This window comes from Diabrotica undecimpunctata, chromosome 4 (genome assembly GCF_040954645.1).
Source record: "Diabrotica undecimpunctata isolate CICGRU chromosome 4, icDiaUnde3, whole genome shotgun sequence".
NCBI lineage: Eukaryota > Metazoa > Arthropoda > Insecta > Coleoptera > Chrysomelidae > Diabrotica > Diabrotica undecimpunctata.
In genome coordinates this window covers 71,852,755-71,872,449 of record NC_092806.1, presented here as the reverse complement: position 1 = coordinate 71,872,449, position 19,695 = coordinate 71,852,755, and the positions used below count along the sequence as shown (strand labels likewise).

At 32.0% G+C, this 19,695-nt stretch overlaps 2 protein-coding genes across 2 annotated transcripts in view; one reads left to right on the top strand and one right to left on the bottom strand.

Moving 5' to 3' along the window:
* LOC140439663 (uncharacterized) overlaps nucleotides 1–19,695 on the top strand; it is a 336,018-nt gene that overhangs the window by 8,802 nt on the left and 307,521 nt on the right. The gene's annotated exons all lie outside the window — the stretch shown is intronic.
* LOC140438712 (uncharacterized) overlaps nucleotides 1,003–19,695 on the bottom strand; it is a 54,218-nt gene continuing 35,525 nt past the window's right edge. Inside the window, exons 5-7 of the mRNA XM_072528356.1 lie at nucleotides 15,606–15,777; nucleotides 14,358–14,544; nucleotides 1,003–1,033 (exon numbers count right to left, since the gene is read on the bottom strand). Of these exons, the coding sequence (XP_072384457.1) occupies nucleotides 1,003–1,033; nucleotides 14,358–14,544; nucleotides 15,606–15,777 (390 nt within the window). The remainder of the gene's footprint in view (nucleotides 1,034–14,357; nucleotides 14,545–15,605; nucleotides 15,778–19,695) is intronic.

The window sequence follows — 19,695 nt, the reverse complement described above, 5'->3', positions numbered from 1 at the left end:
TAAAACGCAGATGCCTCTCGCGTTTTCCAACCCAAACGTTTCCCCCTTCTTCAATTTTTTATTTATTACTTCTTTTGGGTTTCCACGACGATTTGCTCTTATTGTCCCAATATAGTGAGTTTCCTTGTCAAGTAAAATGTTAGCTAACTCTAGGCTTGTATAGTAGTTATTGGCTACTATCGTACGTCCCGAATTCAAAAGGTTTTCTGATAGGTTAATTACTACATTTGTTGGTACAGAAGCGTTACCTTCATTTTTCTCCTTACCTGCATAAATCCTTATATTCCACGTATAGCCATTGTCACTACAAAGCTTAACTCCATACTTATGCGTCTTTTGCGGTATGTGCTGTTTCATTACTAACCGACCTTGGAAAGGAATAACAGACTGACCAATACAGAATATACGCCCTGGTGTATAAACTGCTTGAAAGTTTTTAATAAGTTTATCTATCGGATAAGTGCCACATTCTTAGAAGGAGCTGAAATCGGTTTCTAGGCATAATTTTCGGAACCATACAATTTTTGTAGAAATTGTCAGTGCTCCAGTATTTGTCAATAGAAGGCAGTCTCACAAGTCCCATATAACCTACAAGGCCAATAAATTGTAATAATTCTTTTCTGGTGGTTGGAACCTATCGATATAGTCTAGATTCGTTACTGATATCATCAGTATCGCACAAAATCTGGGTGGCATACAAGTTAGTTTGATTAACCATCTCATCTATAATTTCATCGTCTAACGAAAATTCGAAAACAATTATTATTATAACAAATTATAATATTATTAGGGGGACAATTTTTTTATAAGAGCTGCAGCGTAATTTGCCTGTAATCCAGCTTCCGCAGAATAGTTGAAAATTTTGTCATTGCCAATAGGTTTTTTTCATGAGAGTTGTTCGTATCCATCAGCAGAATTTTCCTGGCTTTCGTGATCTTCATTTTGCTCAAATGATAATATGTTTTTCAGAATACTATCTTGCTTATTGTGTAGGTACGTACTTCAAACAGTAATCCTATGCAATGATTTACATCTGAAAATATAATAGGAATATATGATATGAAAATATGAAAATTATATCTTACCTGAACGTTCATTGCTTTCCAAAACCATACCAACCATCATTTTACCGCGACTTCCCATTTTATTTCAAGAAATAATACCTAATTGTTTTTACTATTATCTAACTCTAAAAATAACACGATTACAATTAACTTACTTGTCTTACTAACAATCAAACCTCTAATGATAAAATATTGGTCAAAACAACCACTCAACAAAATAATACTCCACAAGTCACATCATGAACAGAACGACCGCTCGACCGACCGCTTGGCACCAGGGGAATAAGTATGCCGCCTACTCCCCGGCGGTCGTATTTGACCGCTGACCTATTTATAGTTTATTCGTCTTCCGGGTTTGGACCGTGTCATTTGTGAGTGACCCAAAAGTGGGTTATTCTCGACGTTTCGCTACAATTGTATGTAGCTTCTTCAGGAGAACAAAAAAGAAAAGAAAACAAAAGACAGGAAGATGGGTAATTAGCAACGGTAACTCAGTTACTCAACGCAACCAGAGGCGAATACTAACTACCAAGATGGGCATTTGGTCACAGTAACTCAACTACTTAACGCAGCCAGAGGGGAAAACCAAATGCCAGGACAGGGATTCACGTCCAACAGCTCAGAACACTAACGCGTCGAGAGGCGGGGAGTGAATCCTATTTTTTCAAAATCCTTGCAAAAAAATAGGTCAGCATGAGGAATAGGAGTTAATCCTATTCCTCATGCTGACCTATTTTTTCAAAAATTGTGACTAATAAATGAAATTGGTGAAATATTAGTAATGGAAGTATTTCAGTTGGTTGCCAGATGCACTTTTTTCAACTTGGCACCATGGACTTTTTTAAAGTGCTTCTATGCTTCTAAGAGTTTCATTAAGTTATTGCTCTATTATCGTTTTCCGTATTTTTCCCTTATACTGAGAATTTCTACGTAAAAAATGTTTGGTTGTCTTTCTATTCTTGTTACTTCTAAATATTCTTACTAACCTATTTTTCGTAATTTTGTAAGGCAGATGTTTGTGAATAGCCGTACAGAAATTTAAATTTTGTTGTTTTTCCCATGTTTTTCGTTATTTTAATAATTTAATTTAGCAGTTTTGTTTTCTTCTTTTTAAATAATCTTTGATTATTTCAGCGTGGAATAATTTATTTGTAAATCAACTTATTGAACAAAAGCTTTTAAAATGTAAAACATAATAAAACATATAAAAAATGTTTTAAAAACAGGCTTGCAAGGGCGGCTCGTGGCTTTAGGGACAGGAACTCTAATCTACGTTGTTTGGAGGTAGCGACATGGATTATAACGTGATCGTAAAATTTATTAGAGTTTTTGAGATATTTTTTTTTCTATTGACATTTGAGACAAGCTTGACATTCTCTCTTGTTTCATGGTGTTTGGACTATACGTTTTGATTCTTTTGAGGCAAGAGAAATCCCGTTCATTTGATGAAGAAATTGATGGTAATAAGAGAATTAATGACAATAATTTTTTGATTTCAACAACAGTTTGCTGTGATGAATTGCAGTATATAAAATTATACATATCTTGTAACTTATCCCACCTTCCGAAAATATTTGGATCAGCATATAAAACTTTTAGTTCATTTTCTAATTTTATTTTATTAAAGAATGATGGATAATTTTTATTTAACTTTTCCAATAGATATCTTGGATATTCTTTGGCGTAACTTTTAAATTTTGAATCGTTAGAGAGGTCAAAAATTTGCAAATCTTCAAAATTTGAAGAACGAGTATCTATTTGCATAATAATAGTATCCAAAATTTCAAAATGTATTCGTTTTTCGAGATCTGTGTCTGTGTCATGCCTTTGTTTTTTTTTTGTGGGGTTCCGAAATATCAAGCGAATCCAAAAGGTCACTGCGTATATATTGAAAATTACTATCTTTACGAAAATTAATGTTTTTACACGTATCCTGAAAAACTAAATTATTATATGCGCATGACAATGAGTAAATAAAGTTTGCGATGCAATAGTTTTAACTTTTGCTTGAAGACAATTCTATTCATCGGACAACACGGCAGCGTTGTCATAAGTTTGCCCTGCCAATTTATTTTTGATATAAAAAATATATTCTGTCTTATGGCTGTTACTCACGTCTGTAAAACGTAAAAATCTCTCATAAATATTACCAAGTAACGCGTATCGAACAATTGATAATAATTGTTAATGACATGATATATTAGTAGTATCATCTACTTTTAGCGAAAAGCAAATGGTTTCCTAAATCTCAGATTCAACGTTATTCAAAATGTAACTAATTGCTTCTATTAATTAATTTATATCAATTAAACGACGTAAAACTGCGTGATTATTTTTTACAATTTCGTTATGTTTAATGGCATTTTCACGTTGGACATTATCTAATGAAACATAGAACTTTGTTTTCCAAATAAATCTAATTTAATCTGGCTGCATGTATGATCTTTCGAAATGTCATGTTTCTGTAAAGCCCTAAATAATTCTTTTAAATTATCGTAACCAGATGCACGCCACGAATTTGGATGTGTGCCCTATTCGTCGAAAATAAGATGCAAGGCCAACAGAAAAGTTTGTTTTTTTTTTCACTCCCGGTAAGCTATGAGTACTTGCTGTACCAATTTTCCGAAAATAATCTATTACTTTCCCTACCGCACTCATATTTATAAGCCGGGACATTTTAAGCAACTAATGCCCCTTATTCTTAATATCAATTTGTTCTTTTTATGGAATAGATGAAAACCCATTTTGCAAAATATCAGATTTATCAGTGCCTACAGTTCCCATACCTTGTATTTTTTAGATTAATTTACCTGAATTTGTTTACACAAATGTCATGTTTCTGTAAAGCCCTAAATAATTCCTTTAAATTATCGTAACCAGATTGACGCCACGAATTTGGATGTGTGCCCTATTTGTCGAAAATAAGATGCAAGGCCAACAGAAAAGTTTGTTTTTTATTTCACTCCTGGTAAGCCATGAGTACTTGCTGTACCAATTATCCGAAAATAATCTATTACTTTCCCTACCGCACTCATATTTATAAGCCGGGACATTTTAAGCAACTAATGCCCCTTATTCTTAATATCAATTTGTTCTTTTTATGGAATAGATGAAAATCCATTTTGCAAAATATCAGATTTATCAGTGCCTACAGTTCCCATACCTTGTATTTTTTAAATTAATTTACCTGAATTTGTTTACACTTTAATTTTAAACAAGAAAAAACTTAAAAGATATTAAAAAAGCCTTTACGGCAACGATAGCTTATCACAGCATTACTCTAAAAAATTAAAACAAATCAATACAAAACGAATCGATCGATCCGCTCTCAGGAAAGCCAATCAGTGCACTATCACTGTACTTATCCCGAAATAACATTTTATTTGCGGTCAATAACAATGAAGCATCGGCAAATTCAATTCTGCCGTACCTACCGTTTTAATACGTACGGAGAGAAATGTATATTTGGTTGCCTATCGACTAATATTTCATTGATTTTTACATGCAAATCGTCAAATGTGGGATCGGCTTGCCGAAACGGGTCTGTATAAGAATTCACCAGTCGGATGCATGACTTAGATCTCGGATCATTAATTTGAAAAGCGTCTTGATGCGTAGGGATTACTTAACGCTCAAATTAATTAAATTCTTTTAAAAACCATGAACTAAATTTAGTCTGTATTATCTCACAGATATTTTCCTTTTAGTTCAAACAAACAAATGACATCAACTTATTACTTGCGATAATTAGTTATTGAAATACTGATTAAATTAAATATTAAAAAAATCTATAATATGAAATGTCGAATGACCCGAAATGTGTGGGTCGGCACTGCTGACCCTGCCGACCCGGACCGGCCGCCACTGCAGGCTTGTAATAAAAGGAACATTTTAAAATGTATAAAATAAATTTAATCTTTTATATTGAATTCTTTGTTTTGAAATAGCATGTTCCGCAAATTTAAAATACTAGGTATTATCAGAACTATTAGCGTCTTTGTAATTAACAAAAAGCTTTTCATATTTTTTAATTTTTAAAGTGAATTTAAAATACTAAGTATTGGCAGAAGCATTATTGAAGTTACCATTCATACAAAAAGACTGTGTAAAAAAATGGGTAAATAAAAATAATAATAAGTATCTACACATTAATTTTTAATGTAAATACAATATTACAAATAAATCAGCGTTATCCTTAAAAAGGCTACCTTTGTCAACACTTTTAATTTTAATGTTTAGAGAATACTTTAGAAAATAAAGTGCTTTATAGATTATTTGCTTTAGTTGTAAATTGAATGGAAATGAATAAACTAACTTTTGCGTTCATGTAAGGTTATCGGATGTGCAAAGGGGCAGGATTATTGGTATTATGTTATGTCAAAAATCTATGCTAAACTCGGATTCACCAGTACATTTCAGCGTTGGCTCTTACGGACAATATTAATCAAATGGAAGGAAACGCTGCAGCGTTGCTAGTTCATCATCGGCCTCAACGTGGCAGAGCCGGCTTCGAACTTAACACTCCCTTACACACGGAACACTTGCAATTTTGCACTAACATTCACTGATTTGCCCTAATGACTGTTCCAGAAAATATTCGGACGTCGTCGTTATATAGTGCTCAACAATTGATAAGGATCATAATTATGATTTCAAATATTATATTATTATATATATATTATTATAATCGAATATTATATTATTATAATCGAATAAATGAAAATAGACGACTTTAATATTCAACTTTTTGCTGACCCTAGTAAAAAATGACCATAATGGCAAAATTTATTTTATTTCGTTTAAAATTGATAATAAAGTCGGGGTATTAATATTTCTTAATTATATTAAATTTTTACAAATTTTGGCTATTTCTGGAGTAAAATATGACTTCGATCCTTATCAATTGTTGATAATTGTTGTATTAAACAAATAGAAAATTTCTTACATCTCTTGTTGTCATATTTACGGAAATGAATGTTTGGAGACATTTGAATAGAATTGAAATGAATAGAAAGAAAATGCTACGATTAGTAGATAAGTCAAAAATATATCGAGGATACATCATTTATATTTTAGTATTATTTATACAGGGTGTTTCATTAACAGTTATCCATATAGTAACTGGAGATACCTTAGCACAAAATACGAAGATTTAACCTAAAACACTAATCACATGCTATGATTTTTGTGACTGATATTTTTAAGTTAAAGTTGATTTCATATAATTGAATGAACTATCTTTTAATAAAATCCTTGCAACTCATAAATAATGGCAATATAATTTTAATGTCTTCTACTTTAAAATGTTTAATATGTCTGATTTGCCGATATGAATGAGTCAGATTAAATTTAATTATTAGAAGAATTTTTTTACTAACAACAAAATTTTTGTAATTGATTAATATTTTGTATTTCGATAATGACCTCCGAAGTAAAAGTCGTAGAATTCGAAGAATAGCTTACTGACTAATGGGTGTTTGTAGAAATAGTTTAACCGTGTAGAAATTTCGGTATTGTTGTAATTAAATGTCCGTTTAGAATTTTCCTGATAATAGTATCTACTAATTGTTATACGAGTGCGTATATCTATAACAGTTTTGCAGTTTGTAGAAACGGTTTAACTGTTTTGTGTGTGCATTCGAGGAGGTACGTTACCTTGTCAAAAAATAAGTGCGATTTATTTTTAAACTTTTTTTATGTACTGTGTCAAAGCATGGAGCATTTAGAGGTGAAAAGTTTCAAACAAGGACAAATCTTAGATTTATATGTGCGACAAATTATTTTGAATATGTTGATATATACAACAAAAACAAATTCCGATCTGACTCCAACACAAATTGTTTCTACAACAAGTACAGCGCTGGGTGTTAGCGATAGGACAGTATGGAAAATTCGTCAGAAAGGATTGGATCATAATGGAGACATACCCAAAATTCTGAAAAACCCACGTAAACGGACCAAGAAGTAAACCAATCGGGAGTTTACCTACGATGAGAATATCAGGAGCCAATTGAGAAGACTTGTTCACATGGAATTTTTCTTAAAGAACATACCTCTCATAATCAAAGCTATCCTGGATGCCGTTAATTTACACGAACATTTGCCTAAATTTTCCAAAAGTACTTTATATCGACTATTGAGAGAGATGGGGTTTGTTTATGAAAAAAGAGGAAAGAAAGCAGTAATGATGGAACGTCCTGACATAATAAATTGGAGGCATAAATTTCTTAGAAAAATACAGAATTATCGAAATCAAGGATACCATATTTTCTATTTGGATGAAAGTTGGGTAAATATCGGACATACAGTAAATAAGGTATGGATGGATTCAACCATAACCAATTATAAGGATGCATTTTTAAAAGGCTTGACTACTGGTCTAAATGATCCAAAACAAACAGGTCCGAGATTTGTCTTGTTACATGTTGGATCTGATAGAGGTTTTGTACCAAATTCAGAATGTGTATTTTTAGCAAAAAAAGATTCAGGAGACTACCATGACGAAATGAACGGCGAGTCTTTCGAAGACTGGTTTAAAAATAAACTAATCGCAAACCTCCCAAAAGAAGAAAAAAATGTGGTAGTAATGGATAATGCTCCATATCATTCATGCAAACAAAATTTGCCAAGAAGCTCCTGGAACAAACAACAAATTCAAGAATGCTTACGAGAAAAGGATATATTTTATGAAGAAGATTATTTATATGAAGAAGTCAGAACTATTGGATGTAGCAAACAGTTATGCAGATATATACGACAAGTATAACATCGAAACTTTGGTCGAGAAATACGGCGTAGAAGTATTACGATTAGTAATGACGAAATAAAGCAAAGAACATTAATAGAAACAGACATACTAACATATATAGAACAAAAAAGACTAAAGTGGTATGGACATGTAAGAAGAACTAGCGACAGCAGATGGATAAAGAGAATAACCGAATGGAGCCTCATAGGAAGGAGCAAAAGAGGACGACCCCGAAAATCCTGGAGGAACGAAGTAGACGACGCCATGAGTAAGAGAGGACTAAACGATGGAGAATGGAACAACAGAGAGAAATGGAAACGGTTGAGCGAGGGAAGGCAGTGAATACTGTAGAATCTCTAAATATATATATATATATATATATATATATATATATATATATATATATATATATATATATATATATATATATAGTATTACGATTACCTCCCTATCACTGTGAGCTTAATCCAATAGAGATGGTTTGGAGCCAAGTTAAACATTACGTTGGAGCCCGAAACACTGACTTTAAAAAAGATCGTGTGCGCGTGAAAAGTGTATACACACTTTTCTTTGTAATAATTGTTGAGACTGTTAATAGTAATAACTGATCCAAGTTGGTATATATATCCTGTCGGTATATAAATTAACAATTTATATACCGACCACTCTGTTATTACACCCTGTATAATTAAGTAAAAAAAAAATTCAAAGAAAACAGTTTTATTAAATTTTGTGCAATTTGCAAAATCTTGAAGTTGTAAATAATGGTACATTTACTTCTAATAGGATTGCATGATTTAATGTTATTCTACAGGAGGGCCAACGCGGTCCTGTATCACACCTGCAGACTATGAACGTGCCTAGCGGCCTAAGCGTCAACGTCGCTTCTCATAAGCACTGTACTGAAATCCTCTCGTGAATTTATCTATAGGTATCAGGACTCAGAAACGCTTAAAAATAAACCAAGACAAAGTCGCCAAAAAGTACCAACCGCTTTCATTGTCCAAATAGCTAAAAGAAATCCAACAATTTCTCAACCGCAGCTCTAAATGCTACTTTTGCTGTAACTTTTAAAGGCTACAGTAAATGTTTCAGTTTAAACAATAAGAAAAAGAATTCGTGTCCAACGACTATAGAGCAGTAGACAGTTTAGGGTTCTTGAATTTTCCAAGCAGCACAAGATCGATCGCCTAAATTGGTGTCTTCAACACCAAAACTGGCACATTAGAAATCGAGAAAATATGCTATTTTCAGACGAAACTAGAATTTGTGTAAAATCACATGACCGTCGAATTCGTGTATTTAAAAGTTGAGGAAGAGAAGCAAAAAACGAAAACTGCCAGATATGTTTACACATATAAAAGAGGAAGTGTCATGTTCCGGGAAGAAATTATGATCGAAATATTTATTTTAAAATCCTTTATAAAAGGTAGGTATATAATTAAAACACCCAATCGGGCTACATCACAAAACGTTTTCGGAATCTATATTCCATCATCAGTGCACTGTGCTTCAGTGCACTGATGATGGAATAGCTCTATATTTCCTTTTGTGTAAAAATCATAATCCATTCCTTTCCAAAAGCGTTTCCAGTGATCATTGTTTAGTTTTCTTACAAGTGCGTGTTTTTCGTTTCTAATTGAAATTTTGGTATGCCTCTTGTGTTTTGGTTGACATGTATTGCAAGTTACCTTTTTTCTTTCTTTACATTTTTCCTTCACTTCTGTACAAAACCATGGAGTTCTTCGCCTTGAGAACGATTTATTTTTATTTATATTTCTTTTACCAAGAACTTTCTTGGTCGAGGCAAAGATATTAGACTTAATTTTTGCCCAGCTTTCTTCGACTCCACCACTTTCAGTAACAAGTATTTCTGCTCTTTTAGGTTTTTTTTTTTTTGCAATAGGTATCTTGTGGAGTCATCTTGGAAGCTTTCGACTCTTATCTTTGTGGTGTATTCTGGTGTTTTGTTGTCACATATATGTGTTTTCAATCTGATTTTGCACAATACCAATTTATGATCACTTCCTATTTCTGCTAATATTAGTACTCTTACATCCAAGATTTGAGAGGGCTTTACTCTCTATTTGACAGAATATAGTCTATTATAGATCTTTGTCCTCTATTGTTTTCAAAAGTGTATTTGTATTGTTCTTTGTGAGGAAAAAGTGTATTATTAATACGTATCTCGTTTATGTTACAGAGGTCTGTTTTCATTTTTCATAAATTCGTTATATCACTGTTTTATTCCTGGAACTATACCATTGCCAACGCGGGCGTTAAAATCACCAATAATTGTTATATATTAAATCCGTAAAATAGTTTCGAAACACAATTTAGCTGTTTTGATGAGCCCTATTAGGGCCAAATACGTATAAACAGATACATAGACACTTTGTACGTGAAATCAAATCTTGACTGTCTTTTTCATGTTATATATTAATTATTTAAATGGCAAGATATGGGCATTAATATAGATGGAGAAAGATTAAATCATTTGAGGTTTGCAGATGATGTCGTATTAATCGCAGATAACTTACAGGATACAGTTTCTATGCTACATTCGCTTAAAAGTCTGTCTGAAAGAGCAGGATTAAAGATAAACTTTGAGAAAACTAAACTTATGACAAATCTCGTAATGAGTGGAAATATAACTATCGACAATAATACCATACAACAAACAGACACTTACAAATATCTGGGACACGAGATTAAAATAAACAGAGACAATCAAACAAATGAAATACAGAGGCGAATAGGCCTGACATGGGCAGCATTTGGCAAACTAAGCCATATTCTAAAAAGTTCAATTCCCATGTGTCTCAAGCGAAAAGTTTATAACCAATGTGTTTTGCCTGTACAAACTTATGGAGCAGAGACTTTAACACTCACGCAGAAATCTGCGAATAAACTAAGAGTTACACAACGAGCCATGGAACGTGCAATGCTGAATGTGAGCCTCCGAGACCACATAACAAACCGACAAATCAGGCAAAGATCAGGAGTTCAAGACGTCATCGAAAGAACCACGAGACTTAAGTGGAACTGGGCAGGACACAAGATGGACGATGGACAAGACGAATTATGGAATGGAGGCCCAGAAATTATAAAAGAAGTCGAGGACGACCACCGACTAGATGGACCGACGACATAAAAAGAGTAGCGGGAAACTGGCTACAAGCGGCCCAGTGTAGAGAACACTGGAAAGAACTGAGGGAGGCCTATGTTCAGCAGTGGACGGGATTGGCTGATTGATGATGATGATTAATTATTTGGGGTCTTGTTTATTACAGTCTGAAGGTGGTAGAAGTAGAAGAAGGCGTAGAAGTTTTTCCTTGTCGTGGTATCTCTATTGTTCTCTGGTGCATAGATTTCTATCACATTCAAAGGTTTGACATCCAGTTTAATTTTTACAGTTACTATTCTTTCAGAGGTATATTTATACTTTTGTACTTGGTGTAAAAGTTTTTTTTGTACTAACAGGGCGACTCCTATTTTGTCTCTGGTTTCTTTCGCAACATCACTGTAAATTATCAGATAGTCATCTAGCATAATTTTACCCTTTCCTCTTTTATTTGTCTCTTGTAGGTGAGATATGTCTTTCTACAAGCTCTTTTGCAATTTCTCTCTCTTGTCTTTAGAAACTTCACGTTCCAAGTACCGATGCGAAGTATATTTCTTGTTTTATATAAATTCCCCTTTCTCGCGTTAGTCGTTGTAATGAAATCATTCCTTTTCCGAGGTATAATCCTGTTTCTATGAGCTGTATGGTTTCAAAGTCTATCACAAGGATGATAACCTGGCTGAAAACCCCTCCTCTTTAATCCGGGCTTGGGACCGGCAACAGTTCTATCGAGGTACTCGATCCACCCAACAAAACTGCAGGCGGAGTTAAAATTAAATAAATAAAAGAATTTTTTACCAAGTACACCATACACCAAGTGAAAACAGTGTGGACAGCTAAAGCAATACGACAAAATAGAAGAAACAGACTGAAAAAAGAGTGGAACAGCCATATAGCAGAAATATTACAAAATCAGGGCAAATATTGGCAAAAAACAACACAAATGGCGAAAAACAAAAAAGCATCATCTATCACCACCCTCGAGACTTACGGGTACAGAGGAACGATTATGTATGTATATATGTACTTACGTATTTAATTTCCTGTAGTAGGTACCAGGATATGCAGCTTATATTGTTTCGTTAATAAAGGTAGGTATATTATGCTTTATGGGTCCCCTTTCTCAGGATCTAATATTTCAAGCTCTTATTAAAATTTTATTTTTGAAACATTTGTTTTTGTTTTCATTTACAATTTTTGATATTTCTGCTTCTCGTTGATTGTTGCCATATTTTCGCTTTTATTCATTTTAAGATTTAGTTCATCTCGGACATTCCTCTAGTTTTATAGCGAAACCAACTTTTCTTGTTTTCTGTTCCGTCTTAATACTATGTCATCTGTTTTAATTTCATAAAATCACTTTTGTATTGATCTTCCGTTATGTTTAATCACTTATGAGGTTTCCTTTAATTTCCTGGGCATTTTTTTTGCTAAAACTATGAAGTCATCCTTAATGTAAATTCTTCTTTCTTTAAAATCTTTAAATGTTTTTTTATTTTGCTTTAGGTTCTCCTTATCTTTTTGATGTTATAGCTAAAAAAATCTATTTTGTCTTCTGGTTTTAGGTTTTTTAGTTTTTATTTGTATTTTTATTGTTTTATCCATAATTCTCAATTGTATTTTTCAGCTTTTCAGCGTCTTCTGCGATAATGTTCCATTCTGTTAAAATGATATTAACATTTTCCTTTTTTACCTCTAGTTACTTCAAACTTTTCGTCGATTATCAGACATACTTCTTAAATTGTTTACTTTTCATCAAAAGAATATAAAAAATTTGATATTCTTCCTTTAGGTTTTTGTTTCCTACTCTTAGTTTGCTTAACTATTCTGCATAAATTATTTTGTTTTTTTTTTACTTCCTTTAAAATGGAGTGCTAATCGTTGTATTATTTTTATCATCTCATCCTTCTTTTCATGTTTACCGTTTTGATTGGGTTGATTCCCAACTGTTTAACTTCTTATAACAACCTTCTTGTCAACTTGTTGTTTTACATCCATTTCACCTTCTTTTCACCTTTCCTGTTAGAATATTTCAAGCAAAAATGTTCTTTATTTATTACTCTGCGGAATTATATTACAGACTGTACTAAAACAATAGACACAAACCAACGCAGCCACAATTACATACAAATGAGTATCACAGCAAAAATCTGACGTTTACATTTTTACATTTTCTACTTTTCGGCAATAAACATTCAAAAAATTGCAAAGAAAAAAATTATTCTCTTTTTACGATTTTGGTTGCGTACTAAAGAAAATTATTCACGTTACTAAAACATAAAATTTAAGAAAGATACCTGAACAAATTGCGCTGTAATTGGACCGCGTTATGTAATAGCAGATTAAATGCCTAAAGGTAGTATTGAGAAAAATGGGTGTAAAGATTTTAAATTTGTTTTTCGTGCTATTTCTAAATTATAGTACTGACAGGTTTTATATTTTGATAGAGTATTGCAAATATAAAAAAATCTAACATGTCTTTTAAATTTTTTAAAACAATTTATATGTTAAAAGTTATTCGATCAAATGTAGCTTAATTCGTTAATGATTTTTTAATATATGTATGATTTAAGATAAAAATACCGGATTATATTTGGCGCTTAATCTGATGTTTTAAAATAAAAAATACGTGTTATATTAACGTTTTATTAAATTCTTAGCTTTAATACATATAAAAAGTTATATCGTTTACAGAAAATACTATATAGGTCTTCAATATCGAAGTCTAATTATCCATTAAAGCCGTCAATATAATCTTGAATGCCTTCATTCCCTACGATATTTTCGTAAAATTTTTTGGCATCCAATGGAATAAGCTCCATTAACGATAATATGTCATTAAGCTTTGGAATAGAGCCAAGTTTCCCATTAGGCCACAAAATTTGCAGTTTGGAAGAATATAAAAATTCTGTAGTCCTGGTTGCATTTCTTCTGACTTTTTTAAACGGATTTTCTTCCATAAGGAGTATTTCTTTAGTTTAAAGCCAGTTAGTGAAATTCCAATTTATATCTTTCTTTCTGTTTACAATATGTTTTAAAATATCGCAAACTCCCTTAAACTCTTCTTTTTTTACCATTTGAACCATTAATTTGTTTCGTTTTCTGCAATTTTTGATAACTTTTATATAATCATGTGGAGTATACAACCAATTTTGGAGCTTTAATGCTGACTCTATGGCCCCAAATTCGGAGTCATTGGACATAAAACTGTGTCCTGGTACTAGAAAGCGCATCGTTATATTTTTTATAGAAGATTGTAAAAGTAATATTGCGGTTTTGTCCTCCGCAACTGTCAGACTATAATATCAATTCATTTACTTGAGGTGTTAGGTTCTCTTGCAAATATTTTAATAAAACAGAACCTATCTCTTGTACTCCTTCTCCTGCTGTGTCTTAAACCCAAACATGGCAATGGCCTTACCCAGTTTTTCCTGGAGGCAGGGTTTTTTCCAAATCAAAAGTGAATACCTCCAGATTTTCTTTATTTTTAGCTTTTTGGGGATCTGAATTCATAAGATTTCTAGCTGCTTTTGCTTCATCTTGATGAGTATTTCTTAGTATCTCAAGTTCTTTTTTCTCTTGCTCAGATGTAGAGCTTTGGATTTTAACTGCAAAGTTATCGCATTTATTGCATGTGTCCTTTTTAAGTCGTTTCCTTTGCAAGTTAAAACTGTCATAAATATGCGTTTATAGGATGAAAAAGAAACAATATCCTAATTTTCTTCTTTATACAAGTTAAACAGTATGTCGAGGGTTACATCACTGTTTAAAAAAAGTCGTTCACTTTGGTTTCTACAATAATGCAACCTATACTTTGGAAATTTGCTGATGTGATCAATAATTCTTTGTTTTTGATCTTTAGGCATTTTTCAATGGGTAGCTGTTTTTTTTTTCTCTATGATCTTTAATGACTTGTGTTTAAATATCGGTCAACTCTTGACGAGGATATTCTCAAAGTTTGAATAAACATTTTTGAACATACTACTTTACCAGCTAGGTGGTATATTCTTGTGTGGGTTATTTTAGTCGATAGTTTAATTATTTTTCTTTTTGGTGACACAACTACGACTAAAATGATACGTAGAGGCATTTAGCTTGATAGTTATTAAGTGCCCAATATCTGTTAAATTCTTGTTGCCTTTCTTCTACACTTATTTTATCGTAACATTTGTCTTTGCAGCGATAATCTGTAAACTGTCCAGCTTCTACGGATTTGCCCTTTTGACTTAAATATGGCATATAAATTTCACATAAAAGTTTTCAAAATTGCCGGGATTGATTTTCAACTCGTCTCTTGCGACCCTTTCTTGATCTTCCTTTTCTAGATTTCTCCATGTTTTCTGTTTCTAATCTATTGGCATTTTCTTTATTTTCATATTCCTCTAAATTTTATTGCTCTCTAGCAGCTTCTGTATGACCTTTTCCATTAGATTCTTCAGTATTTTCGTGTGTTGTTAAATTTTCTACTTCTAACCAAAAGGCTTCCTCATTTGTTTTTTACGTTATTTGTTTACTTTTTACGTTTTGTTGTAAGTTGAATTAAAAATTTTCTTTGTTAACTTGCTCGGATATAGTAACGTTTTTGCTATTTTTCATATCAACACTTAAACTTCTGTCCCCATGCAACACACCAAAAGAATACAGACTCATTAATTGTTTTGAGATATACAAGCTAGGGAAGGAGATACTCCGTTAGAATAGGATATATCCAATAATACTGAGTCTTCAGGTAACTTCTCCCCTCCCATGGAACTGACTTCAATAGGGCAGGTTCTTTCATTTAGTAACGAGTTTATTGATGTGTTCATTAGAAACTCACTGGCCTCGTATGCTTTTTGGACCTAAAAAAGTACCTAGTTACCTAAAGTTATAGTTTAAGAAGGTAGTATGTATTAAATAATTATTTAAATTAACGGAACATCTATTAACAACATAAGATATGCAGATGATACCGTGTTTATGGCAAAGTCTGTTGAACAACTCCAATTATTACTGCTAAACAAAACAAACAGTTTCTTTAAAAAATAGTGACTAAAAATAAATTTAAAAATGACCAAATAGATGATAATAACACAGAAAACAAGTATACAAACAGAAATGCATTTGAAAAATGTACCGATAGAAAGGGTTGATAAATACAAATACCTAGGAACCTGGATTTCAGACTATAATGACCAAACATCAGCAATAAGGGCCAGGATAAAAATAACAGGTAATATCTTAGTTTCAAATTATTTATGTATTGGCCTTCACGTGGAAATCAGTTTTAAAATACGTTTCTTTTTAATTAAATAAACACTTGATTGTCAACAACAATATTTTTATTGCGAACAAAGGCATAACAAGGGATAGACAACAACTGTTCTCGACAAAATTAAAATACTCTTCTTATATTTAAAAATGAGACTAGAAAGATTAAGAACATTTTTTTTATTACTTATTATGATATACCTGAGTAGAATACTTTGTTACTGTTGTAACTGCTGTATTACTGTTGACCATAAAATTCACGTAAGGTACTAGAAGTCTAATTATATAACCAAACTACAACGTATAGCATAACATAGCATAACGTGCATAACAAAAATGCATTTCAAGCTCATTCCGTTTATATTTTCAATGATTGTCTTTATTTTTTTTTAAAACTGGTTTTAATATCTTATTTTTACTTTAACTTTATAACTCATATTACAGACAGACTGTATAACTTATTATTTTTAAGATCTCTAAACAATTATACTTAAAAATTTTTTACATAATAAATAATTTGCGTACTTATAATAAAACGACTGAATAATGAAATAATACATAATAATACAATATTATTAATAAAAACATATGAATATCTCAATAAAAAACAAAGAAAATAACACTGGTTTTGTCGCTATAACATTTCACATCCTAGGTCACCTTCATCGTCGTCGTTTTCTGACCACGAATTTTCGGAATCGTTTCGCCAACATGTAGGATCAGTTCAGATACGTCATTTATTAAATGTTCTCTTTTAAACTACTCTTCTTCTACTCCAATAACGTGATCGCAAGTTTTTTTCCACACATCTACTTCGAGATTGTTCAATTTTTCTTCGGCTATCTGCTTAACGTCTGTCATTTTAAACGACACATTTTTGATGCTACATGATTTTTGACTACTCTTCAAATTTTCTCAATCCGTAAGAAAAAGAAGACGTAATAAAATGTGTCGTTAATTTGCCATTATTTTGTATGCGACGTTTTGTTTATATGTTGGCTTATTCAATTTAATTTTTGCATAAAGTTCGGGTTTTTCGAACGGTATATATGAAGTATCAGTCACTTCAAAAGAAATGCATCTTTCTGTTAGCCATCACTGCATGTCCTTTTTTTTTCATGAAAATGTAGGAGCTGCTTTACAGGCTACGTTGTTTAGGATGCGTTGTCCAATAAAAGGACGGTTTCATGGTGCAAGTTGGGAATTAACTTTTCTTGAGGCCAAATGAGGCAATTTTATTTAAATTTCCTTAATGCGCCTCTCATTTGATAATTTGTTATAAATTACCTACCTATCTATACATTTATCAAATCTTAAATGATAAGTAATAATTGTTAAACTTACCCTTTGAATGACTGAATTAACAAATGTGTCTTGAAAAAGACACAGTTTTTAATAAATTTGAGTAAGCGACAGGAAAATGGGAGAAAATTTACATAAATGGGTTGTAGTTAACAATGCCAGGCCAACAAAACAAATATCCATATTTTTAAGTCATATTTTTAAGTTGCTTAGTACACTATATTTAGCAGGAAAGGGGAAACTAAAACAATTTTCGTCTGCCTCGCCGTAGTCAGGAGTGGTTTCACTAGCTCTAACACAATTTCCATGAAAGAAATTTTACCTAGTATAATACTTATGGTAGATGCACAGTAGATGTGTATTGTATATGATGTTACTGTAGACACAAACTTTTTGAAAGATGTGTTAGATAAGTATGGTAAGGAATAGAGAAATAAAAGACACAATCTCTTTAATTATATTAGTTTCTATTTAATGTCACCAGCTTAGCGGCAGCTATTTTTTATTTCGGTTTGAAAAGGCTCCTTTAGACATTCCGATTTGCTTCAACAGCCTTATTATGTTCTTCCAGGCTTCACTTTTTGGTAGACCTTTGGTATTTTTTGAATACGTCGATCTTTTGTCCATTTTGAAAAGTGAAATCTTATTCACAAACTATAAGTTATCAAAAAGTACCTTTCTTCTAGAGTACCATCTCCCTACGTAGGTTGGTAATCATATTATTTTAATTTTTGAACTGTCTGCTCTAAACAAATCAATAGATCTGCATTAACCAATCACATATATGCCGCAACTAAGAATTCTGCCTTTGGCCATCAGATCTTCTTTCTTGAATATTTCTCCGCAGGATAAGTTTCAAAATTTCATATGTTGGTCGCCTTATCACGTGGCTTAGGTATTATAGTTTTTTAGTTTGTATAATGGTGATTAGTTCTCTTTCTTTACCATCCCTCTCCAGTTTTTCTTTATTTGTAATTCTATCAGTACATGGCTTTTCGTTCTGCTTTTACAGCATGATTATTTTTGTTTAGATTTTACTAATATTATTTGTTCATTATGGGTTAAGTTCTTTTTGGTAGACTATTGGTATTTTCAGAATACGTCGACCGTTTATCCACTTAAAAAAACCTTATCCTTGAACTACTAAGTTGCCAAAAAGTATCTTCCATTTTTTTCTTAGAGTGCCGTCTTCCTAAGGAGGTTGGCAATCATGACTATTTTTATTTTTGAACTTGCTGCTTTTAACAAATCAATCGATCTGCATTAATAATATTAACGTAGATTATGCAACCAAGAATTCCGTTTTTGGCCAACAGATCTTCTTTCTTAAATATTTCTCTGTATAATGAGTTTTAATATTTCATATTTTGGTCCTCTCATTACATGGCCTAGTTATTTCAGTTTACTCGTTTGTATAGCGGTGATGAGTTAGTTCTCTTTCTTTACCATCTCTCTGGATTACTTTTCTATTTGTAATTCTGTCAGTCTATATTATTTTTAATATTCTGCAGTATAAGTCGTATTCGAAAGCTTTGATTGTTTTTAAATTGCATTTTTTTAATGTCTAGGTCTTAGTTCCACATAATAATATTGAACATATATAACATGAAATGGTACATAGTAAGTATTGATATTTTTTTACTTGTTCTATTACATTACTATGACTAATTATTAATATGTGGTGTATATTTTGTGTTCTTTTTGTAGTAGGCGTATATGTCGTTTTTTAGCCTTTAACTAAGTGTCTCTCTACAGATCTTCATTTCTTTTGACTGTTGTCCATTAATTTGAACTATGGCACTTTAGTTCCAATAAAATGTTTGGATTATCTTTACCTTTATGATTTTCACTGCACATGTGCTAATTCATAAGTATTCATATTAGTTTTTCATGTGTTACTCTATCTAAAGCTTTTTCGTAGTCAACAAAGCACAAGTGTCGGTCAACGTTTACATCCCTAGATCAGTATATCAGTATGTTGATGGCAAATAGTCCTTGTCGGGCACTTATTCTATTTCTATGATTCTTTTTATGTATTAATTTAAGCAGTACTTTTAAAATATAACTCATGTGGCTGAGTGTTCGATAGTCAGTTCAATACGTCCAACCTATCCTCTTCCACTATTTTTAACAGTTTTACAGGTATCTCGTCTATACAGTTGTCTCATTATCTTTTTAGCTTTTGATAACATATTTGATTTCATATA